At 60.3% G+C, this 24123-nt stretch overlaps 2 protein-coding genes across 5 annotated transcripts; both read left to right on the plus strand.

The window, feature by feature from the left end:
- The first annotated feature begins 375 nt into the window (after positions 1-375).
- Positions 376-7844, plus strand: WBP2 (WW domain binding protein 2). 2 transcript variants are annotated; one of them, XM_019981015.2, is made up of 8 exons: positions 376-527; positions 2723-2831; positions 4012-4147; positions 4818-4910; positions 5705-5839; positions 6031-6153; positions 6598-6674; positions 6794-7844. In XM_019981015.2, exons 1-8 carry the CDS (start codon positions 469-471, stop codon positions 6845-6847), a joined length of 786 nt encoding a protein of 261 aa, XP_019836574.1. In that variant the 5' UTR covers positions 376-468; the 3' UTR covers positions 6848-7844. The 2 variants fall into 2 exon arrangements, with proteins under 2 accessions (XP_019836574.1, XP_019836575.1); XM_019981016.2 differs by lacking the exon at positions 5705-5839.
- Positions 7845-7982: 138 nt separating this feature from the next.
- On the plus strand, positions 7983-23523 carry UNC13D (unc-13 homolog D). Of its 3 annotated transcripts, XM_019981017.2 has the most exons (33): positions 7983-8726; positions 9063-9207; positions 9941-9976; positions 10213-10320; positions 10406-10465; positions 10554-10620; positions 10838-11018; positions 11542-11586; positions 11697-11765; positions 11942-12011; positions 12170-12274; positions 12368-12460; positions 12536-12639; positions 14003-14120; positions 14229-14353; positions 14471-14561; positions 14643-14699; positions 14785-14882; positions 14984-15035; positions 15114-15244; positions 15314-15434; positions 15782-15925; positions 16644-16742; positions 16845-17051; positions 17257-17325; positions 18850-18929; positions 20183-20288; positions 20368-20439; positions 20847-20930; positions 21025-21145; positions 21342-21465; positions 21943-22139; positions 22808-23523. In XM_019981017.2, exons 2-33 carry the CDS (start codon positions 9091-9093, stop codon positions 22927-22929), a joined length of 3273 nt encoding a protein of 1090 aa, XP_019836576.2. In that variant the 5' UTR covers positions 7983-8726; positions 9063-9090; the 3' UTR covers positions 22930-23523. The 3 variants fall into 3 exon arrangements, 2 of the variants coding, with proteins under 2 accessions (XP_019836576.2, XP_019836577.2); XR_002182957.2 differs by lacking the exon at positions 21342-21465; XM_019981018.2 differs by lacking the exons at positions 7983-8726; positions 9063-9207 and adding an exon at positions 9293-9799.
- Positions 23524-24123: the final 600 nt, after the last annotated feature.

Below are 24123 nucleotides of genomic sequence, written 5' to 3' on the forward strand. Positions count from 1 at the left end.
TAGGTTACAACCCCCGTCCTGTGGGTATGAGCTTTTGCCTCCAGCGCCTTTACGATTAATTCCTCTGTGGCGAATCGAACATTCGGCTCCCTGGGAGGACGGAGTGGAGGTGGGTGGGGATTAGTTATGCAACTCATGGAGTCAATCGGGGCCTGTCGTCTCGGAGACTACAAGTTCCAGAATGCATCCTTCCGCTAGCGTGTAGGGAGAGGTCGGGGGTTGAGGGAGCGTTGCCTTCTGGGAGTTGTAGTCTTGAGCTTGTTTGTGATGCAGGCGCTACTCGGGGAGTGGGGAGGGGGCGAGGCCGTAAACTATTAGCACGTGACGCCCGGGATCAGGCGGTAGGGCCAGCTTCCGCACGGGAGCTGTGATTGGCTGGCACTTATCTGAACGACGCCACCAGGGGCGGGCAGAAGAAGGGCGCAAGCGCACTGCGTCGCCAGGTTCGGGACCCTGTTCCGAGGGACTATGGCGCTCAACAAGAACCACTCGGAGGGCGGCGGAGTGATCGTCAACAACACCGAGAGGTGAAGACAGTGCGGAAGAACCCTAGAGGCCCGCAGGGGCGGGCGTCGAGGGTGTGGGCGGTGGGCGGCGGGGCGTGAACCCGTGGAGAGGGGAAACTGATGGGTGTTGGGGGGGTAACGGCTGGGGGCGGGGCTGCGGGAAGCTGAGTGGGTGTTGAGGGAGGGGCCGGGATGTTTCGATCAGGTGTGGGATGGGGTCGGGGCGGCCGGATGGGGCCGGGGGCTTGCAGAGACAAGTGGAGCCCGCGGGTCGTCCTCGAACCCCTTGTCCGGAGTAGGAGACATTAGGATACACGGAAAGCTTTAGACAAAAATAATTGCCATTTGTTTAGGCGTTTACTGTGTGTCGGGGAGGGGCTACATCTGTTCTGCCTTTTTTCAGTGTGTGAATCCTGTGCGGCAGATGCTGTTACTCTACACATTTTACATGTAAGGAAACTGAGGCACAGGAAAGTTGAGAAACTTGCTTGAGCTCACAGAGCTGTAACAGCAAAGGAGTCTTGATTCCAAAGTCAGTAGCCTTAACTACCAGTATGTAGCCTTCCAGTATATTCCAGAACTGCTCAGTTTCCAGGCGAGAAACTGAGGCCCAGAGGTGAAATTACATAGTTAACGATCGTCAGATGCCTGACATATTTCCTATAATGGTCGATCTTTGCCTCTTTCCCTTGAATTCCTGTTGGCTCGGGTCACTGCCCAGAGCAGTCTCCCACCTGTCCTGCCCACCGCCCACTCAGTTCTGTCTCTCCTCCTACCTTCCACTCCTTGAATGGCTTCTCTCCTCTTGCTCCTTGGGCGTTGAGAATCAGACCAGCCATCCCTGGTTGAGTGACCCAAAAGCACCTCTTGAAGGAGCAAAGAAAGAATCCCCAGAAGAGACTTGGTGGGATCAAAGCCTAGACACTGGTTAAGGCCAGCACTCAGCCCAGGGCTATAACCCGGCATGCTTGTTGAGTCAGAGGAAAGCACTCAGGGAGCCCAGAATACTGACTCTTTCTCCATGTTACCGGCTCAGGGCCTGCCAGACCCAGCCTGTTCCTGATGATGACCTCTTCTCTCTGAGCTTTCCTTGTCTTTTCTGGTACTGGTCCTCTTTCCACTCAGCCCTCCCCAGCGAAGGAAGCTGTGATATCTGGGAGGGGAAAAAAGACAAACAGAACCATGTGAACTTGGACTGCGTTGTCTTGTAATCAGAGAAACCTCACATTGCCCTGGGTGTGTAGCCTCTCTGTGTGCGAGCCAGTCCCAGGGTGGACAAACCCCGCTGATGCCATTTGGTACCATCTCCTGGGACTGTTCTTTCTCTCTCAGTGGGGCTTTTCCAGGACAAGAATGTTATCTTGAAAACAAAAAAGAATGTTATCTGTCCTCCTGGGCCTCCTACCTGGTTTAGGACTCAGTGCTGCTGCATAATGGTGTGCCTTGTTTTTAGCAAATGCTTGAGCCCATTTCTGAAGAAGTTGTGTAAACAGTAACTGAAGTCTCCATTCAGCATATAAAGCTTAAATAGTGAACCTCACTCTTCAAATCAAGAATCCCTGTGGGAGCGATGAGAGCTGTGGACTGTCACAGGAAAAAGCACGTGTGTGATCATCTCAAGGACTCATGGACTGGTACCCCTGCAGACTCAGCTTAGGCACCCCAAGTTTAGAGGAACCCTCAAGTGAGCCCTTTGGTAAGGTGGAGAGTCATGTCTTAAAAAGTTAGGCATCAGGCTTAAAAAGGCAAACCAGCAGAAACAGAGCACCTGCCGTAAGGATCTGGAAGAAAAACAGAAGAGTTAACCCAGATGGTCTAACCTGATTGGAGGGATTATGGTGTCTGCAAAGCCCTGCGCCTCTTCTACTGCACTGGTCACTTTTTTTTTCCTGGCTGTGCCCTGCGGCATGTGGGATTTTAGTTCCCCGACCAGGGGTTGAAGCTGGGCCTTCCGCAGCAAGAATGGGGAGTCCTAACCACTGGACGGCCAGGGAAGTGCCTACACTGATCACTTTGGGGCTGTGTGGGTGGGGTTCCGGGAACCCAGCGTGCTCATTTTTTCCCTGGCTATGTTGTTATGCTCCTCACAGCAGTGTTGAAACAATCACATGCTGGCAGCTACTCATAAGCAGCTGCTACCCAGGAGGGTTCAGTCCTTGGGGGTGACAGATGGTGACTCCAGCGGTCTCATCAGGGCCTGTCCTCTTTTCTCACAGCATCCTGATGTCCTATGACCATGTAGAGCTTACGTTCAGTGACATGAGGAATGTGCCAGAGGCCTTCAAGGGGACCAAGAAAGGCACCGTCTACCTTACCCCGTACCGGGTAAGTTGTACAGTGAGACAGCTGGTTTGGACACTCGTGGCTCCAGGAGGCTGATGTGAGAGCCTTAGGTCAGCCTCAGCCTCGTGAGTCTAGTGGCCTCTGAACCCTGGTGAATGTCAGCATGTTTCTGTCACATCTCCCTGGTTCTCGAACCACCAGGCTCTTTGTGCAGCAAACCTGACGGCTGGACAGTGAATCCATGCAAATTCCTGAGCGGCTGCTGCAAGCAGTCAGGAGTTCAGTGCAGCTGGTGGGATGACCTGGGCCTGGGGGAGAGGCCGTGGTTACTTTGAGTTCTGTAGGAGTAGCCCGTGAGGCCCTTGTGCACGTCCAGAGTGATAAGTGTGGTCCACAGGATTCAGTAGCACAGCCGCAGTCTCTGGGCTGGGCAGAGAGCCCAGCCAAACCCAGCAGAGCAAGAAATGCCAGCCTGCAGAATGGGCCTCACCTAAGAGTACCCCGGGCACACTCAGAGAGACTTCCAGAGAAACACAAATGATGTTCTTGGAAGAAGATGGCTGCCTGGGGCCACCCGAGAGCTGACTTAGAGGTGGAGAGGCGAGAAGCGCACAGGCCTTAGAGGAGACCCGGGTGGGGGTGGGGAGGGGTGTCTCAAAATGCTGTCTCTGGGGGTTCAAGTTGGCATCTCCAGTCACAGATTAAACTCATGGATATAAAACATCAGGTTCTCTGCCCTCGGGGTGAGAGCCTGGCTGATTGGGCAGAGTCCACGGGCGGGTTAGTGCTGCCCCTTCTCCTGGGGTCTGCCACCCGCTGCCATTGCCCCCTTTCAGTTCTGTGGAGCTCAGGGGACCCCCGCTTCGGGAGCCCTTCCCCCACCTCTGCCCTCGCCTCGCAGCCTCTTCACTGAGGCTCCGCGTCCGCCGCCTCCTCACCACCCGTGAGTGACAAGAGCAGGCCGTCCTGTTCACACATGTGGCCTGAGTCTCGCGTTTTTCTTGTGAATTCACACATCTGGCCTCCCCAGTCCAGCTGCACATGGGGCCTTTTACTCCAAAAGGCACCCTCCAGGGGTGGCTGTTGCAGAGAGTGCCCTGGGGCTGCTGGGTGCTGGCTGTGGCCACCCACCCCAGCCCTGGGAGCGGCGGCCTCACACAGAGGAAGCGGTAGCCAGGCTGGCTGTAGTCTGAGCGGTGATGGCCCTGGTCTCTCCTTGCAGGTCATCTTTCTGTCCAAGGCGAGGGATGCCATGCAGTCCTTCATGATGCCCTTCTATCTGATGAAGGACTGTGAGATCAAGCAGCCTGTGTTTGGGGCAAACTACATCAAAGGGACAGTGAAGGCCGAAGCAGGAGGTGGGTGACGACGGGGCTCTGGGCTCCTGAGTAGCTTCCAAGACCAGCCTTTGGGCTGCCAGCCATTCAGCGGGGGGCTGAAGTTGCCAAGAGCTGGGAAATGCTGGCATTCAGGATGACAGCTCAGATCAGAGAGAGAGCGAGCGAAGGCAGCTCAACGACTGCAGACCCAGTGAAAACGTGTCAGACGTTAGGTGTGGGAGGGAGCCGTGTCAGGTGCGCGGGAGGCAGGGGCCTTTTCCCTCAAGCCCGTCTCTCACGCCCAGCCTGCTTGCAAGCAGGCTCTTGGCAGACCCCAGAGACCCCGGCGCCATTCTCACTTTCCCCCACACTCAGCCCGGCCTGAGCCTTGCTGAGCTCACAGTTCCCCTTTGGACAGAAGCCAAGCTGGAGGTGCAGGGGTTTGTTCTCGGCACCACCACCCCCTCCCCTGGGAATGAGAGATCTGCTCTGAACTTGAATCAGCTGTTGCTGCTTTATTGGGGGCGGGAGGCCCCAGTGCAGCTGTGCTTACAGGACTGCGCAGGAAGTGCACGGGGTCGGCCTGGTCGCAGCGCTGGCTTGCGATGTGCGTGGCAGGCCATTGGATGGGGCCTGGAGAGGACGTATAGCCATCTCTTCAGATGGAACGCTCTTCTCCTGAGCTGTTGATGCGCTGTTCTCTTCTCAGGTGGCTGGGAAGGCTCTGCATCCTACAAGTTGACCTTTATGTCCGGGGGCGCCATCGAATTTGGACAGCGGATGTTACAGGTGGCATCTCAAGGTACCGAGGCTCTCGGAATCCGGGGCTGAGGACACGTGGAATGTGTGTGCTATTTTGTTCATTTGGGTTTGTTTCCTTTTAGTTCTGCTTTTTAAGCAGTCAGGAGGTGAATTCCTGGGCCCCGGGCTGCCCAGGGCTGGGAGTTGGGAAGGGGAAAATGAAAGTGTTAGTCACTCAGTCCTTTCTGACTCTTTGCAACCCCCTGGACTGTAGCCCGCCAGGCTCCTCTGTCTATGGAATTTTCCAGACAAGAGTACTAGAGTGGGTAACCATTGCTTTCTCCAGCGGATCTTCCGACCTAGCATCGTAGGCAGATTCTTTCCTGTCTCAGCCACCAAGGCGATGGGAAGGAAACCTGTAATTAACATCACCGCCCTGTACCCCAAAGGCTGAGGTTCCTTTGCCTGGAGCAGGTATAGGACAATTTGCCAGAGCCATTCTGCCTCCAGGACATTTGGCCTCACAGAAACAAACCCAGCCTTTGTGCTCCTGTGAGGCAACCTGTGAAGTCCCCAAGGGCTGTGTTCCGCAGACCTCCTCACCTTGGCTCCAGGCTCCCCCAGCTCTGTTCTTGCCCCTCCCTGAGCCTCCTTCCTCCCATCCCTCCCTCCACCCCATGCCCTCCGCCCCATCTCTTCTGCCCCAGCTCTGACCTCTGTCCCCACCCAGACCTCTGGCCCTGTCCCTGCCCGAGGCAGCCTCGAACGAACGGGGAGGGCTGAGGCGCGTGGGACCCTGCAGCTCCCCGCGCCCGAGGCCGGAGACACTCACTTCTCTCTCCCCTTGTACTGTAGCCTCCCGAGGCGAAGCCCCCAGCGGAGCCTATGGTTACTCTTACATGCCCAGTGGGGCCTATGTCTTCCCCCCGCCAGTCGCCAATGGAATGTACCCCTGCCCTCCTGGCTACCCCTACCCACCGCCCCCACCTGGTGAGTGTGTCCTTTGCTGCCCACCCCGCACCCCCGCCTCCCGCCCCCACCCAAGCCAGGGGGTTGCAGAGGGGAGACTTGTTCTTAGACCTGCTTCAGGACGGATGGAGCAGCTGGAGGGGCCTGGGAGGGCACTAGCCGAGGGGCCAGGGCAGCGCCGCTCACTGGGTCCCGCCCCTCTCGCCGAGCAGAGTTCTATCCGGGACCCCCCATGATGGACGGGGCCATGGGGTACGTGCAGCCCCCGCCGCCGCCCTACCCTGGGCCCATGGAGCCTCCGGTCAGTGGCCCTGATGTCCCCTCCACTTCTGCAGGTGAGCTCAGCCCCTGGGCTGCTCCCCACGGGTGCGCAGAAGCCCCAGATAACACACGACCACTGGCCTAGGGACAGTCCCAGGGGACCAGCCGCGTGGTGGCCGGTGGTGAAGAGAGATCAGTAGATGGCAGCCCACTCTCTTGTCTTTAGCTGGCCGTGCTCCCTGGGAAAGGTTTCCCTCTGTACCTCAAGTCTTCTCATCCGCAAAATGTGCCAACAGAACCACCTGGGGGTGTCATGGTGAAGATTGGATGGGGGGTTGTACAGGGGGTGTCTCAGTAGTGCCGGAAGCACTCAGGGAAGGTTAACCACTGCTTGATTCATGGAACCGGGTCCTTGGCACCAGCCACCTGAGCACTGGGGGGCCGGGGTTGCAGGGGCGGCTGGAGGCAGCGGGGAGGCCTGTTTTTGGGGCTCATCTAGAGTGTGCGTGTTCTCACAGCTGAAGCCAAGGCCGCGGAAGCAGCTGCCAGCGCCTATTACAACCCGGGCAACCCACACAACGTCTACATGCCCACGGTGAGTGGGGCGGGCACACGCTGGAGGGGGACCCGCAGCCCCAGCTGCTGGTGTTCAGAGGCGGGAGAGACCTCTCCTTGTTCGGACAGTCCTAACGTGATCTTTCCTTTCTTCCTCAGAACCAGCCTCCACCACCTCCCTACTACCCCCCCGAAGATAAGAAGACCCAGTAGACCCCGCCACCCCATCCTCCTGCCTCCCCTCGCTCTCTCCTCCCCTCCCCTTGGGGCTGAATCGGGGTTGTGGGGCGCAATGGGAGGGCCTTGTCCTTCCTCCAGCTCTGATATAAAACAGTTATCAGGAACTCGCCTCGAGAGAAGGGGGAGCCCCTTGACTCGGGGCGGTGCCTCCCAGTTTCCCACGCAAGCCCGGAGCCCACCGGCTTCCCACGTCGTCCCATGGTGGGGTGGGGGGCGCCCCCCGCCCCCGTCCCCATCCTGCTCTCGTAGCTTCTGCCCATGGAGGGACTCTCTGGCCACCTCCTCCGCCGCAGTCCAGCTCTCTGATTTTGTAGCTGCTTTACCCCCAGCCTCACAAGCCCTGCCCGCGCCCCTGCCCCCTGCCAAGCCCCACTCTCTTTCCGTCTGCCCTCGTTTGTGCTTGGCTGAGGAGGGCCTCCTGCCCACCGACTGTCCACCTGCATTCCATCCCCAGCCGGCCACGCACCTTCACACTAACCTTCCTGTCGCTGCCTCGTCCTGGGTCTTCCTGTCGCCTCCGCTTTCGACGTTTGGGGTTTCCCACCAGCCGCCAGGGGTGGGTGGTCTGAGGGCAGCCATGGCTGGGGGCAGAGCCGTCTGCTGCCTCACTGTTTTTTCTGGAATTTGTTTCCATTCACCTCTCCTTTCCCTCTAGAGGGGGCCTCTCGGACTGGAACTGGAGAATGCATATCCACTTGGGGGCTGCCGGGTGGGCTGGGAACAAGACCCCTGGGGCCCGGCCTGGACGTTGACCGTGAGCTCTTGCCAGCCCCTCAGCCTGCCTTCTTCCCTTTAAGCTTCGTACCTGGTTGGCAGTGTGTCCCCTGGATGCACTAACATTTTGCTCTCACTTGGTCCTGGACTGGCTGTGAAGAGAGGAGATGGTTATTTAGAGGATTCCCTATTTATTTGACCAAAAAAAAAATTCAGTTAATATATTAATGTGAAATAAATCCTGTTTGCACCTTGATTTGTTTGCTGAAAATGTGAACTAGTAAAAATGAAGTGACTGGACCCCTGTCTGGCTCTGTGTGGCGAGGGAGGCGCTCTTGGGAAGGAGAGCTGTCTGGCCTGCAGCCGGGCCAGGAGGGCGGGGAAGGCTCCTGTATGATGGCGTTCCCTCCCATGTGAGAGTCCCTTGTTCACTCGGCCCGTTTGGGCCTAGGATGCAGAGCCTCTCCTGTGTCCATCTCATGGGGGTTGCTCAGCAACAGTGTCCACCCACGGAGTGCCCCAGGGCCCAGCAGCTGCCTGGAGTGGGAGGCCTGGGACACAGGAGCTGGGCTGGATGGGTGTTTGTTCCACGCCCCTGGCTGGCATTGTCACTGCCCTGCCCTGAGGTGCCGGGTGGGTCTAAAGGGCGAGGCAGCCCTGGGGCCCTCCTTGAGAAGAGCCTCTGTGCCTGAGGTGGGAAGGGTGGGAATCGGCCACAGCCCACATCCAGGCCTGCACCCCCAAGGACCCTGACCTGGAGGGAGGTCCTGGATGTGCTGAAGCCCAGCCTAGCCTGAAGCATCGATTTTCCTGTGCCTTCTTGACCAAGTCACCTCCCCAGCCTCTTCCTTCTGGCCAGCCCTGCCCAGCAGCCCCTGGGCCTGGCAAAACCCTCTGCAAGGGCATTTGAAGAGGACGCCCTCCCTGTGGGGGCAGGGCCATGGGGCCGTCCCCGCCTGGCACAGCCTGGTCCCGTCAGCTCGGTGGAATGTCACCTGTGGGGCAGAGCAGGTTGAGCAGTTGGCTGGCCCCAGGGGGAGATGCCTCTCCGGGTCCCCACCCTGTGCCCTGCCCACTCCCCACCCCAACTCCAGGTCTGCAGCCCATTCTGGGGAAGCTGCGGGTGAGGACCGGCCAGGTGAGCCTCCCTCAGTCACCTGGGGGGCTGCTGTTCCCCTGCCCTCACGCCCCTCGCTGGATGGTGCTGGACAATCCCTGGGCCCCCTGTGTGGGAGGCTGCGGCTGGGCAGTCTGCCTCTCCCTGCAGTCCGCCCAGGTTCCTCCCAGCATCCCAGCCAGCCCCAGGGAGGAAGGTGCAGGGGCCAGGGGCCAGGGAGCCAGGGGCCCCCACCCCGAGGTGGTGAAACCCTGACCTGACCCTCCCCCGGGCCTGCCCTTCCTTCCCCCTCCCCTGGAACCGGGTGGCAGCCCTGGGCTCTTTGCATAACCCTGCGGCTTCGCTATCTTCCCCCAGGCGAAGGGGAAGGGCTGGGCTGTACACCATGGCTATGCTCTTCTCCCGGCCCCAGCGGCGCCCTCCCCTCATGCGCCAGGCCATCAAGATAAGGCGCCACGGGGTCAGAGATCTGCAGGATACCCGGCCCCCACGGGCTCAGGAGGTAGGAGGGACCTCAGTGGGCAGCCCAGCAGGCCTGGGTGGGGCTCTGCCGGCTCTGGGTACTGGGCCCCACCTCTTGCGGCTCTACTCCCCTTCCTGGCCCTACCCCAGCCCCGGGCAGAGCCTTTGGGTCAGCGGAACAGTTGTTCTCTGGGCTCCCCAGAGCCTCAGGCCCAGGGTCTGAGCCTCCCTGAGACCCCTCCCTCTGGTGGGCCCCCGCCCACGGCACCTGTCCCTACCCCTGCTGGCCGTCCTGAGCTCCTCCAGTTCCATGGGCTCCATTAGGCAACGAGGATCGCTGCTGTGGACTGGGCTTTGGGGGACCCCCTGAGCAGCCCCCAGGCCCGCTGGGCATGACCCCCAGTCTCCTACCTCGCTGCTGGGCCTCACTTCCGCCGCTGGGGTGCGGAGCGGAGCCGCCGATAAGCAGCCCTATTTCCTCTGGGGAAGGAAGGAAGGTTGGGGCCACGGGCCGTGCTGAGCTCACGCTGCCGAAGGGCAGCTGAGAACTGATGGACCCGAGCCATGGCAGGCCAGGGGACAAGGAAGGTGGCCCAGGGGCTGGACCCCCAGGAGGCCTGCCGCAGGAACAGGTGCGCAGCACCACTGGGCTGGACGCCGGATGCTGGGGCCCCTGAGCCCTCGGGCTGGGCCTGCCCTGGGGGGAGCCGTACGGGCATCCAAAACCCGGTCCTGGCCTCTGGGACACCCTGTCTTTTTGCCTCACTCTCCAGATCGAGCCTTCATCCCACCACTTGTCTCCTGAGGAGGTAAGAATCTCGGTGTTTCGGGGGTACAGAGGGGCACTAGGAAGTGGGCCAGCATCCTCCCAAACAGCCCCCTGCCCCCTGCCAAGGCTGGGTCTCAACCCTCTCCCTTCCCTGTGTGTGCAGACACCTGGTCCCCGCTTCGGGCGTGTGCCCTGGGTGCCAGGGTGGCTGGTGGTGCTCAGACCTTGTGGTGGTGGGTGGACGGGGGATCCTGCGGTGACCCTGCTGTGTCTCAGCGGGCCCTGCTCTACGAGGAAGCTCTCTACACCGTCCTGTACCGGCTGGGGCAGCCAGAGCCCAACCATGTGGGGGAGTCCTCCGAGCTGCTGCGGTACCTGCAGGAGGTAAGCCCAGCCCCTTCCTGCCCACCTCCCTGAAGCCTGGCCGCCCCCACCCTGTGCCCCCAGCTTCCCACTCCTGCCCCACCAGGCCTTTCGCATGGAGCCCGAGGAGCATCAGCAGATGTTAAAGAGGGTCCAGCAGCTCGAGGTAACCCGCCAGGGCCACCCTGGGCCAGCAGAGGGGCTGGGAGGGCCAGCTCCCTCGGGGACTCAGCCCCTACCTCCTGTCGCTCCAGAAACCAGTCTTCTGTCTGAAGGCAACAGTGAAACAAGCCAAGGGTATCCTGGGCAAGGATGTCAGCGGTGAGTAGGCAATGGGGACCCTGGGCCTTCTTCCTGGCTCCTTCCTCTCCCCGTCACAGCCTGTCCCAGAGTTACCATCCCCCAAACGTCCCCTGGGGCTCAGCTGGGGGCTGCTGGCCCCTGGCCCTTGGAGTCTGGGATGGGGAGGGGGTGATAAGGACTCTCCCTGGGAGCCTAGCCAACACCCTGACTGCTTCCTCCACCCCCTCCTCCCCAGGGTTCAGTGACCCCTACTGCCTGCTGGGCATCGAGCAGGGGATGACGGTGTCCGGGGGCAGCCCAGGGCTCCGGCGCCGGCAGAAGGCCGTGGTGAGGCACACCATCCCCGAGGAGCAGACCCACCGCACCCAGGTCATCACCCAGACACTCAACCCCGTGTGGGACGAGACCTTCATCCTGTACGTGGTCCTGCCCCAACTCCTACTCGCTCTGGTTGTCAGGGGCTACTCGGGTGTGGGGTGGTGCCCCCCATCAGTGAGATCAGTGGGACTTCCTGGCTTGGGGGAGAGCGTGGCTTGACTGGAGGTGGAGGCTGCTCCCAAGGCAGGGAAGACAGATCAGAGGCCAGACAGGGCAGGGCAGTGGCATAAATGCCATGTGCTGGGGGAGGGGGGTCAGGCACGGCTGGGTTAATGGGGGTGCAGGAGGGGGCGATGCATTTGAGAAGGAGGAGGAGTTTGCAGGCAAGAGCTAAGACTTGAGGATGGGTAGCTTTGAGAACATGGGTAAACTCCGGGAGGTGGTGATGGACAGGGAGGCCTGGCGTGCTGCAGCCCATGGGGTCGCAGAGTTGGACACAACTGAGCGACTGAACTGAACTGAACTGACTTTGAGGATGGCAGACTTGGGCCTGGGGTCCAGTGGTCTGGTCAGGGGGCCTAGCCGTCCAAGCCCCTCAGCCATGCTCTTTTCTCACTACAGAGAGTTTGAAGACATAAGCAACGCCAGCTTTCATCTGGACATGTGGTGAGGGGCGGGCCCCGCCCAGGCCCCGCCCATTGGGGTGGGGAAGAGAAGGGGCCGGGGGCTCCCAGGACACCCTGTCCCCTTCCCGCTGAAGCCTCTGCCCACACCAGGGACATGGACACCGTGGAGTCCGTCAGACAGAAGCTCGGGGAGCTCACAGACCTGCATGGGCTGCGAAGGTGAGTGCCGTGGGGTCCTCCCTGGGGAAGGAGTCGGGACTCCTTCTGCCTGCACACCCCCGCCACGTGTACCCCGGTGGCTGGGCTGCAGGTTCTGGCTGCGCCCAGGTGGCCAGAGGGAGGGAGCAGATCCCAGCCTGACCTGGCCAGGCTCTCGGCCCCTCTCCTTGGGACAGGATGTTTAAGGAGGCCCGGAAGGACAAAGGCCAGGATGACTTCCTGGGGAATGTGGTTCTCAGACTACAGGTGAGTGGAGTGGGGGTAATGAGGGGTCCAAGGGAGGGGTTCCAGGTCTGCACTGGGCGGAGCCTGGGGTCTGCCTCCCATCGCCTCCCTGGCCCCCAAGCATTAGCGGCTCCTGCGGCTCAAGGGCGTGGGCACCTCTTGCCTGCCTGGCCTGCCAGGATCTGCGCTGCCGGGAGGATCACTGGTACCCCCTGGAGCCCTGCACAGACACCTACCCAGACCGTGGTCAGTGTCACCTCCAGTTCCAGTTTATCCACAAGCGGGTAGGTGGCCCGGCTGGGTGGGGAGGAGGTGCTGTCCTGGGCGTGGGGTCCTCTGCTCACAGCCATGCCGGTCACCCCCCGCCCTGCCTGCAGAGAGCCACCAAGGCCAGCCGCTCCCAGCCCAGCTACACGGTACACCTCCACCTCCTGCAGCAGCTGGTGTCCCACGAGGTCACCCAGCACCAGGTACTGCCCTGCTAGGGCCGGGCGGGACCAGGGCCTGCCTGCCAGGTCCTGACTCCCCTCCGCCTGCCTCCTCAGGCCGGCAGCACCTCCTGGGACGGGTCATTGAGCTCCCAGGCGGCTACCATCCTCTTCCTCCATGCCACGCAGAAGGACCTGTCGGACTTCCACCGGTCCCTGGCGTGAGTGCCCAGCCCAGCCAGAGCGCCCAAGGGCTGTCTGCACTGCGCCCCCCGCTCCCTCCCTGCTTGCCCTCCTTCAGGCTGGCAGCCCCAAGTCTAACCCTCCAGAGATTTCTGTTTGGGGCCCGAACTGTGTATTTTCAGTTTTGAGTCAGTTGGCAACTGACTCAGCTTTATTTGTTTTTTGCTACCCTGGGTCCTTATCTCTGTGTGCGGGCTTTTCTCTAGTTGCGGCGAGCAGGGCAAATACTCTTCAGTTGTCATGTGCGAGCTTCTCACTGCAGTGGCTCCTCTTGTTGCGGAGCAGGGTTCTAGGGCGTACGGGCTTCAGTAGTTGTGGCAACATGGGCTTAGTTGCATGGGGCATCTTCCCAGACCAGGGATCAAACCTGTGTCCCCTGCATCGGCAGGTGGGTTCTTAACCGTTGGACCACTAGGGAAGTGCAGTCGCCAACTTCTAAAATCTGGAGATTTCCCGTGCAGATTCACATCTCCAGCTTCCCATGAAAGATTCATGCCGAAGCTGCGGGACTGTCGCCTTGCTGGGCGGCAGGGGGTCAGGGCAGGGAAGCCTAGCTTCCCCCGTCCATCATTCATCATGGCTGCCTTCTGGACACTTCACTCCTGACATCACCTGAGTCCTTCTGGGCAGTTGAGTCTGCAACCCCAGCCGCAGGGCCCCAGCAGGAGTGCTGGCAGCCGCTGCGTCCCTGGATGGCGGAGGCCTGTTCTGTGCTGCTGTGCTGCCCCAGCCTCCTTCACCCTCCCACTTGTTGCCACTCGGCCCCCTCTGTGAAGTCTCCCCTCAGCTCTCTAAAGGGATGCTCTGGCTGACTTGGACTTGGACTTGAAGGCTCAAGTCTCCAAATCTGATTTTTCGAAAGAAGCAAGAAGTCCTGAATTTTAAAATCACAAATATTCTAATTTAAGAGACGGGGCAATTCATTTACATGTTTTGAAAAACTCTCATGGGAACAAAGGGCTTCCCTGGTGGCTCAGATGATAGAGTATCCCCCAGCAATTCAGGTTCGATCCCTGGGTTGGGAAGATCCCCGGGCAAAGGGAATGGCTATCCACTCCAGTATTCTGGCCTGGAGAATTCCATGGACTGTATAGTCCGTGGGGTTGCAAAGAGTCGGACATGACTGAGCATTTTCACTATGGTAACAAAAGCAATCCCATGGGTTACTTTCAGTCACTGGTTTTCAGCCTCTAAAGGCTGATGAGAAACCCTGGGAGGTTTTGGGGTGGAGCAGGGCTGGGGAGGTTTGGGCACTGTCCATCCCTGACCCCCTCCCCCAGGCCAGGCAAGCCGTGGGATAGGAGGTCCCCCAGCTGGCTGAGGGCTTCCTGTCCGCCACAGGCAGTGGCTGGCCTACAGCCGTCTCTACCAGAGCTTGGAGTTCCCTAGCAGCTGCCTCCTGTTCCCCATCACCAGCATCGAGTACCAGTGGATCCAGGGCCGGCTCAAGGCGGAGCAGGTGGGCTGTGGGGAGCTGTGGGGGGAGGTGTTGGGCGGGCAGGGCTCAAGGAATGGCTTCAGCCCCCTAAAGCAGCCCCTGCCTCACGGAACCTTACGGGCCTTGCAGCTGGAGGAGCTGGCCACCTCGTTCAGCTCCCTGCTGGCCTATGGCCTCTCCCTCATCCGGAGGTTCCGGTCTGTCTTCCCCCTCTCGGTGCCTGACTCCCCAGCCCGGCTGCAGTCCCTCCTCAGGTCGGTGGTGACCCCTGCCCCCATCCGGGGGCACCTCTGGGCGGGGTGGCAGTCTCCTGGAGGAATGAGGGGGTCGTAGGGCAGCGGCATCTTGGACACAGCTCCCCATCCCCACAGGGTCCTGGTACAGATGTGCAAGATGAAGGCCTTTGGGGAACTGTGCCCAAACAGCGACCCCCTGCCCAGCCTGGTGTCCGAGGCGCTGCGGGTACGGCGCCTGCCCTGGGGGTGGGGAGGGCGCGTGCCTGGGCCTGGCACCCCTCCCTGCTCACGGCCTCTCTGCCCCCAGGCTGGCACCGTGGGATGGTTCCACCTGAAGCAGCAGCACCATCAGCCCATGGTGCAGGTGAGGGGCTCATCCCAGGTGGTAGGTGGTGGGACCGGATGCCCACCGCTTGAAGCCCTGCCTGGCTCATTTCTGTCCCTGCCAGGGGCTGCTGGAGATGGGCAAGGCCTTACTGAGCCTGGTACAGGACATCATTGGCGACCTGCACCAGTGCCAGCGCACGTGGAACAAGATCTTCCATAAGTGAGCGGGCGGCGGGGCGGGGGCAGTGCATGGGGGCTCGCACGGGGTCCAGAGGGACCCGGCTGTGTGCCGCCAGGTCACGCCTGCTGCCTTTCCTCCAGCGTGCTCAAGATCGACCTTTTCTCCATGGCTTTCCTGGAGTTGCAGTGGCTGGTGAGGCTCCCCGTGTCCCGCGGCCGCGCCTCTCGCGCCTGCCTCTGGAGCTCCGCCCACCACGCCTTCCCTCCGCAGGTGGCCAAGCGGGTGCAAGACCACATCGCGGCGGTGGGCGGCTCGGTGACCCTGGAGGTAGGCGAGAGCCTGTTCCAGCTCTACGTCAGCCTCAAGGAGCTCTACCAGCTGGGCCCGCTCCCCTCGGAGAGGTGGGTAGTCGACTGGCTGCTGGGCAAGGAGGGCTTGCAGCTCCCCAGGCTGACCCCCGCTCTCCCCAGGGATGGCGTCCTGGCCCTGGAAGGCTTCCACCGCTGGTTCCGGCCGGCCATCCCGTCCTGGCTGCAGAAAACCTATAGTGTAGCCCTGGCGCGCGTGCAGCGTGCGGTACAGATGGACCAGGTAAGGGTGGGGCCTGCTAGGGGCGGAGTCCCAGATTTGGGGGTGTGGCCTTGCAGCAGGTGCGGAAGCGGGTAACCAGCTTTGAGCGGTGATTTTGAGGCCAGTTGCAGGTATGAAACGCTGTCTCCTGTAATACTCCGGGGTAAACCGTGGCTTCCCATAAAGGCTCATCCTGGCAGCTTGCGGGCTCTGAGCGGAGCCCTGCTTGTGCGCCTTGCAGCCTCCTGCCCAGCTCAGAGCTTGCTGGCTGTATGAACTCTGGATGCTTGCAGAGGCAAGCAGGGAGGAGGGGGCATGGATCTGGCAAGCCTTGAACTCTCCTTTCTACACACTCCCCCATCTCCTAGCTGGTGCCCCTGGGGGAGCTGACCAAGCATAGCACGTCCGCTGTGGATCTGTCCACCTGCTTCGCCCAGATCAGCCACACCGCCCAGCAGCTGGACTGGCCTGACCCAGAGGAGGCCTTCATGATCACTGTCAAGTTTGTGGAGGTGCAGCCTCATTCCCACTCCACCATTTCTCCCAAGTTCTCACCCAAGTTCTCATCTGGTTCCCTGAGCAGGGATCGGACCTGAGCCCCTGAGTTGGGAGAACAGAGTCTTAGCCACTGGTTTCTTTATTTTAGTTGCTCAGTCGTGTCCAACTCTTTGTGACCCCATGGACTGTAGCCCACCAGGCTCCTCTGTTCCTGGGATTTCCTAGGCAAGAATACTGGAGTGGGATTGAAGTACTAGGAGGAAAAAAAAAAATATTAGAGTGGATTGCCATTTTCTTCTCCAGGGGAAGGGCTTGCCTGATAGATAGCTCAGCTGGTAAAGAATTTGCCCGCAATGTGGGAGACCTGGGTTGGATCCCTGGGTTGGGAAGATCCCTTGGAGAAGGGATAGGCTCCCCACTCTAGTATTCTGGCCTGGAGAATTCCATGGACTGTATAGTCCACGGGGTTGCAAAGAGTCGGATATGACTGAGTGACTTTCACTTCACTTTTCTCCAAGGGAATCGTCCCAACCCAGGGATCAAACCTATGTCTCCTGCATTGGCAGATGGCTGCTTTACCATTGAGCTACCTGGGAAGTCCCAGTTCTCACCCTAGCAGCATCCAGAACACTCCACCTTAAATCGCCCAGGACACTGAGGTTCCTGTGCCTTCCCTACCTCCCTCTCCTGGCACCCTCCCCCACCAAACTGATCATCCCCTCCTCACTCCAGGATACCTGTCGGCTGGCCCTGGTGTACTGCAGCCTTATAAAGGCCCGTGCCCGGGAGCTGTCTGCAGGCCAGAAGGACCAAGGCCAGGCGGCTAACATGGTAAGGGCCGGAGCTGGGGGCTGGACTGGGCTGGGGGCAGAGCCGTCCAATGCTGACACTATTCAGTAAAGCCTGTCTCCTTGTGCCCCTGCCTGCCTGCAGCTGTGCGTGGTGGTGAATGACATGGAGCAGCTGAGGCTGGTGATCGGCAAGCTGCCCACCCAGCTGGCATGGGAAGCGCTGGAGCAGCGGGTGGGGCCTGTGCTGGAGCAGGAGCAGCTGCAGAACACACTGCATGCCCAGCTGCAGGGCGCCCTGGCTGGGCTGGGCCATGAGATCCGCACAGGCGTCCGCACCTTGGCCGAGCAGGTAATTTGCTGGACACACAGTGACCCCGCCCCACCCAACCTCAGCCTAAAGTCCTCTCCCAGCAGGACTGGGTTCAGTGCCCTGCCCCCTCCTCTTCCTGAACCTAAACGCAGGCCCCAATCAACCTCTCCCGACCACCGCCCCCCCGCTCCCCGCCGCCCCGACTCATGCCCCTGGCCTCCCTCTTTCCATTTTGTGTCTCTAGCTGGAGGCGGGCATTGCCAAGCACATCCAGAAACTCGTGGGCATCAGGGAGTCCGTCCTGCCTGAAGACGTGAGTGGCCCGCCCTGCTCACTGACCTTTGCCAGCAGCGTGGGTCAGGGATTGCTGAGGGGCTTAGGGTGGGCAGGGGGCTGAAGGCTGTGAGGTGTCAGAGTTAAGCTCCCCAGACGTGGGCAAGGAATGTTCCCTCCTGGCTTCGGTTTCCTCCTTGGATGCTAAGCGGGTGGGGCTGGGTCATCCCACAGGCTCTCCTAGCACTGACAGTGTCGGGGGTGCAGTGGAGAAGGGCTTAGACTTTGCAGCCAGATAGCCCTGCATCCTTCTCAACTGCCTAGTCACATGACTGTCCTGGTTACTCAGGCCAGCTGACCTGAGGGTCCACATCTGCAATCAGGGATAGTAATGTACACCTGTGACTGTTTGGGAGCCTAGTGAAAGTTGCTGAGTCCTGTCTGACTCTTTGTGACCCCGTGGATTATACAGTCCATGGAATTCTCCAGACCAGAATACTGGAGTGGGTAACCTTTTGCTTCTCCCGGGGATCTTCCCGACCCAGGAATAGAACCAAGGTCTCCTGAATTGCAGGCGGATTCTTTACTAACTGAGCTATCAGGGTTTGGGAGAAAGTTACTTATTAATTCATCAACTATTTAAGCACCCACTTTGTCCCAGGTATTGATTTAGACACTGGGGATATATATCAGTGGACACCATGATAAGAATCCCTGCCTTCCTAGAGTTTTCATTCTAGTAAGGGAGGTTAAAAAAGAGCTAAGTATAAGCTTCACTGTAGCCATGATTGGAACTATACATACGTGTGTGTATAAATGTATATATGTCTACGCATGCATACATGCTAAGTCGCTTGCGACCCCATGGACTGTAGCCTACCAAGCTCCTCTGTCCATGGGATTCTCCAGGCAAGAGTACTGGAGTGGGTTGCCGTGCCCGTGTCCAGGGGATCTTCCCGACCCAGGGATCAAACCCTCATCTGTTACGTCTAACCTGCATTGGCAGGCAGGTTCTTTACCACTAGCACCGCCTGGGAAGCTCACACATATTAGATAATGATAAACTCTCTAGAGAAAAAACACACAAGGGAGTGGAAAGGATCAAAGGATTGCTTTTTTTTTTTTTTTTGGCTGCACCATGTGGCTTGTGGGATCTTAGTTCCCTGACCAGTATGGAAACCAAACCCCCTGCGGTGGAAGTGTGGAGTCTGAACCACTGGACCACCAGGGAAGTCCCTGAGGACTGTAGTTTTAGATAGTGGCCAGAGAAGGCCTTACTCAGAGGGTAACAGCTGAGTCAAGACCTCAAGGAAGCAAGAGAAGGAGCCACGAGGATTTCTGTGGGAGGAAATCGCACAGACAAAGGCAGGACCAGGCCTGGCAGGTTCAAGGGCTATAGAGGAGGCCAGCGTAGCTGGAGCCCACTGGGGCTGGGGTCGGCTTTGCAGACATTTCACTGATGGGCAGGAAAGCTCTTGGCCCTGTTTTCTTTCTGGTCAGGGGCGAGGGGACGGGGGTGGGACCCAAATGGGCCAGAGCCAGACATACTGCTACCCCTGCCCAGGCCATTCTGCCCCTGATGAAGTTCCTGGAGGTGGAGCTCTGCTACATGAACACCAACTTGGTGCAGGAGAACTTCAGCAGGTCTGTAGCAGCCGCCTGCCCCACCGTGTCCCACCGCTTCCTCCTCTCCTCCCTCCTGCCCCTCCTTCCCGGCCTCAGCATACCTCCTCGAGGGAGAATGCAACTGGGTTCTTAAAATGCTCGCTGCCCGGGTCAGGGCGCTCAGGACTGCATAAGCCCGTCCACTTCACCTCCGGCTGAGCTGAAACCTGCCTGTGACCCTCCCTTGGCCCTGGGCTGCATCTTCCGGGGGCTGCATCTGCCCTCCCTAATATTCCTGGAAGCTGGTGTTCCTCTCCCATGTTCCAGGAGAGCTTCCCGTTAGTGTCTCTCGGAGCGGGGCCCCGCACACAGGCAGCAGGGTGTAGAGGTCAAGGCCATGGGCTCTGGATGACCTGGGTCCAGATTCCAGCTTCACTGCTGCTTGGTGGACGGCCTTGAGCAGATCACTCAAGTTCTCGTGCAGTTGATCATCGTTCTGGCCTCTGTGGAGGACTAAATGAGTCACGGGAGGAGCTGAGAGCAGAGCTTGCAACAAAGGAAGTGGTCGGTGACTGAGCCGCCGTGATGGTGACGGTGATGCCGACTGGTCCCCAACATGGGGCCGCTGGTCCCTGGAGGCCTGCTCCTCTCCTGCTGGGGCAGCACAGCTTTGGGAGCCCATCTGAGGGCTCCTTAGTTGCTGTGTGTGGGATCTGAGTTCCCTGGGATTAAACCCAGACTCCCTGCATTGGGAGCACAGAGTCTTAATCACTGGACCACCTAGACCTCCCCCATTCTTAAGCACACATTTTTTGTGTGTGTTTCTCTGCCTGACTCTACTTTGACAAGTGAAATTTCCGTTATTTCAGGTCATTATTAGGATGGACTGTGGCTTGGTTTGCTTTTTTTTTTCCTCCCTGCAAGTAGTACCTGCTGATCCATAAGATCCTATTCATTTTGGCCACTCGCATCTTCACTCAAGATTCTGTCATTGGGGGACCACCCCTCCCCCCCTTGTTTATTGGGTTTGAAAATCCCATGAGGATTCTTCACTAGCTTGTAGACAGGACTGGGCCTGACTGCCCCCTTATCCCCTCTTCCCTCAGGAGCCCAGCCCTCCCTCCCTCCCCTGCCTGTGCCTCAGGTCCCAGTCCCACCAGGTGGAGGGTGGGGGCGGGGCAGACCTGGGCACAGGCCCGGGGGCCCTGAGGCCTCCCCTTTCTCAAGAGCATCTCGGCTTCCTTCTCTGTCCTCCCGTCCTGTGTCCTGCGTCCCTCTGCACGTCCCCCCAGCCTCCTGAGTCTGCTCTGGACACACACGCTCACGGTGCTGGCGGAGGTGGCTGCCTCCCAGCGGAGCTGCCCCCGGGCCTGTAGCAGGCTGAAGTTTGCACTACAGGTAACGCCAGTGACAAGAATGATGACCCTGCTGGGTCGAGCGCCTGGGGGGCTCATCTCGCACCTCTTGCCCCCTCTAGAACCTGGAGGTCTGCTTCTACGCAGAGGGATGTGGCCTGCCGCCCGAGGCCCTGCACACCGCCACTTTTCAGGTAGGCCCTTTGGGTGAGCTGGCGGCATTGGGGAGCCTGCCTTCCTGTGCTCGCCTGTGTCCAGGGCCTGCTGCATAATTTACAGGGCTCAGCACAAAATGAAAATATGGGTCCTTTCTTAAAAAAAAAAAAGAAAAAATTTTGAAAAATTTAAGACAGCAACAGCAGGAGCTTAAACCGAGTGTGAGGTTCTTCTAAAGCCGGTTGGGGCAGGGCAGCTGAGACACACCTGCGGAGCCCGCTGCGTCGGTGCCTCTGGCTGTCGCAGGGACAACCCTGGCTTGTGGTCCCAGGGCACCCGGTGCTTTCCACATCACTCTGTGGGCTTCCCCATCGGCCGTGACCTTCTGAAGGGCAGCCCTGGGCTGCGGTTGGGGGTGACGGTTCAGGGTGTGTCCCCTCCTCAGGCTCTGCAGAGGGACCTGGAGCTGCAGGCGGCCTCCAGTCGGGAGCTCATCCACAAGTACTTCTGCAGCCGCCTCCAGCAGCAGGTGAGGCCCGCGCTCCGCCGCGGTCACCGCGCGCCTGGAGCCCCGCCCCGCCCCCTCGGCCCCCGCTGACCCCGCCCCTGCGCCCCGCCCCCAGGCTGCAACCACCTCCGAGGAGCTCGGGGCCGTCACCGTCAAGGCCTCCTACCGCCCCTCCGAGCAGAAGCTGCGTGTGGAGCTGCTCAGCGCCTCCAACCTGCTGCCCCTGGACTCCAATGGTGAGTGGAGGCTGCCCCGGCCGCTCTCCGTGTCTGCTCTCGGGTCCCCCAGAGTTCCTGGGCGCTCGGTGCGTTTCCCCTGGCCCACCACTAAGGGGGAGTGCTAGCGGGCAGGGCACTGCTGCTGGGGGGCAGACTGCACTCAGGGCTTGGGGTATCATCCTTGGCCAACGTCTCCTCCCGGGCCACTTGCCAGGCTCCAGCGACCCTTTTGTCCAGCTGACCTTGGAACCCAGGCATGAGTTCCCTGAGCTGGCCCCCCGGGAGACCCAAAAGCACAAGAAGGACCTTCACCCACTGTTTGATGAGACCTTTGAATTGTGAGTGGTCCTTACACTGGCTGCATTCCCCAACCCGACCGCCTCAGGCCTGCTCCTCCCAGTTGGGGCCCAGGGGCTCCCCTCAGATGACCCGGTGTGAGTCCCAGGGAGGGGGCAGTGGGGACAGGTGTTTGCTGGCACATGCCGCAAGCCTGCACCCCTGTAGGTGGAGTTAGGGGGCACTGTTGGGGAGACTCCTCTCACATGTTGGACTGAGAGGCTTGCTTTCAGGGAAGGGGCATGTCTCCAAGGTCCTCTGTTCCACAAGACGGGGGGCCTGGGTACACAGGGGCCCCTGGTTGAAAGCATCAGCCCACAGTCAGAGCAGACACGACAGCATATGCGCCGAGATACGCCAGGCTGAGAGCTGACGTTGTGATCCTAATCTCCACCCGTCTGGGTGAGCCCGTGTGCAGGGGTAGGTGGCCATGGCACTACGCGGGGCGGGCAGTTGAGCTGACTCTGTCCCCCGCCCAGCCTGGTGCCTGCTGAGCCGTGCCAGAAGGACGGGGCGTGCCTCCTGCTCTCCGTGCTGGACCACGACACCCTGGGGACCGATGACCTGGAGGGGGAGGCCTTCCTGCCGCTGTGCTCCGTGCCTGGCCTGACAGGGATGGAGGAGCCTGGCGAAGTGCCTCAGACCCGCCTGCCCCTCACCTACCCTGCACCCAACGGTAGGCCTGAGCCCTTGGGCAGGGCAGAGGCTGTGAGTGTGGGTCCTGGCCCAGCACGGGGATGCAGGGGAGGGGCTGCCAGGCTCTGGAGCCCCCAGAGAGGCGGCGACGGGATCAGGAACACCTCCCTGGAGGCGGAAGCCTGTGGAGCTGGAGTGGTGATCAAGGACCCGTGGTCTAAGCTGGGCTGGGTGTGCACGCCTCTCCCTGGTGGGATAAGGTCACCGCATTTTGCTTGGGGAGAGGGGCCATCTCTCTGCCCAGGGGGATGTTTCTGCAGAGCAGCCCTCGAACTCGATGAGAGGAGTAGGAATTGTGTCTGAGCACTTGTGATGGGCCTGGACACGTTAACCCTCATACCACTCCCTTACGACCACCCAGCGAGGCAGCTAGCTGTTGCTGTTCTCCTGTTCTGATGAGCAAACCGAGGCACACATTGGTTAACTGGCCCAAAGTTTTCGTATGAAAATGTCACAGTTGCCACCTGAGGCACATCAGCCTCTTGCGCTGCAGCTGGGCTGAGAGTTCAGGCCAGCGCCACTGCCAGACTGTCCTGTGAGCATGGCTGGGTGGGCCAGTCCCTAGGCTCGGGAGGACGGGGCGGGACCGCAGCCCCGGCCACTCGCCAGGCGTTCCCAAGTCTGACCCCCAAATGCCTCTCTTTGCAGGGGATCCGATCCTGCAGCTGCTGGAGAGCCGGAAGGGTGACCGCGAGGCTCAGGCGTTTGTGCGGCTGCGGCGGCAGCGGGCCAAGAAGGCCTCCCAGCACGGCCCGCGGCCGGGACGGTAGCGGTGGAGGCTCGGTCCCTGGGGGGGCGGTCTGGGTTCTCCCACCACAGGGCAGCCCTCCCGCCTGGCCTAACACCCCAAAAGGGCCCTTCGGGTCTGGGGAGCCCCAGCGTGTGGGGGCTCCTGCTGCCAGAGCCAGGCGCCCACAGTGATGGGAGCCCGGTTCCCAGTATTTATACTCCCTCCCTCCTCCCTTCAGTCCTGGCCTCAGCATTCCCTGCAAGCCCCGTCCAAGGGGTGGGGGGACAGCAGTCTGCTTCCCTTACCCCTGCCCCCCTCTTGGGGAGAAGTTACTCTGGCAGAGCAGGGTCTCAGCCCCCATGTCCTGTTCTAGCCGCTGGGGTGGGGGCCAGGCTCCTGGGGCCTGTTGTTCAGTACCTGTGATGGAGGGAACCTGGGTCCTCTCCTGAGGGGCTTTCCGGCACCCAGGCTGAGAAGCCGGGAGCCAGGGACCTTCTCACTCAGAAGGGTGAGAACTGGCAGGCCGTGGGGACGGTTTGGCGTTGTCTGCTGAGGACCCCTCCTCCTTGGGACAGTGCCTACCACCTAGAAACTGTTTTAGCAAAAATAAACAATCTGCTGTCCTCTCACCAAACATGAAGTGTTGGCCTGCAGTGGGCCCCAGGTTACAGTCAGGCCACGCAAACTCCCTCCTCAGCCCTCAGGAGACCTTGAGCTGCCTCAATCCTGGACCCCGGCCCACCCCTCACTCCCCTGTGTTACAGAGCTGCGAGGCAGGCGTGGAGGTACTGATGCCGGGGCAGGGACTGGGGCAACTAGGATCACTGGTATTTTGGCTGAAGGCTTCAAAGAAACCACCCACCAGACATACCAGGCTCTGTGGCCGGTGCCAGCACAGGAACCTGGCACTCTCGTGAGAGCACCTGGAGTGGGGGGCCTCCCCCGGCGTAGGCTGAGCCCGAGGCGCCGCTCTAGACGGCAGGGCTTAGTGGAATGGCACCCCAGAGCTGCCTAGGGGAGTGGCCCACAGGCTGGGAGTCAGAGCCTGGGGCTCACTGTCATTCCCTTGACTGTGGTTGAGTCCCTTAACCTCTGAGTCACTTAACCTCTCGGGAGTCTGCATAGGGGTGATCAGATAAGGTCATCTCCAAAGATCCGGGCAGCTCTGTTCCCCTGAGGCAGGGGGAGGGAGGTAGCCCAAAGGCTCCCTCGAGGGGCAGGCCCACCCTTCTTT

This window comes from Bos indicus, chromosome 19 (assembly GCF_029378745.1).
Source record: "Bos indicus isolate NIAB-ARS_2022 breed Sahiwal x Tharparkar chromosome 19, NIAB-ARS_B.indTharparkar_mat_pri_1.0, whole genome shotgun sequence".
In the NCBI taxonomy this organism is placed as follows: domain Eukaryota; kingdom Metazoa; phylum Chordata; class Mammalia; order Artiodactyla; family Bovidae; genus Bos; species Bos indicus.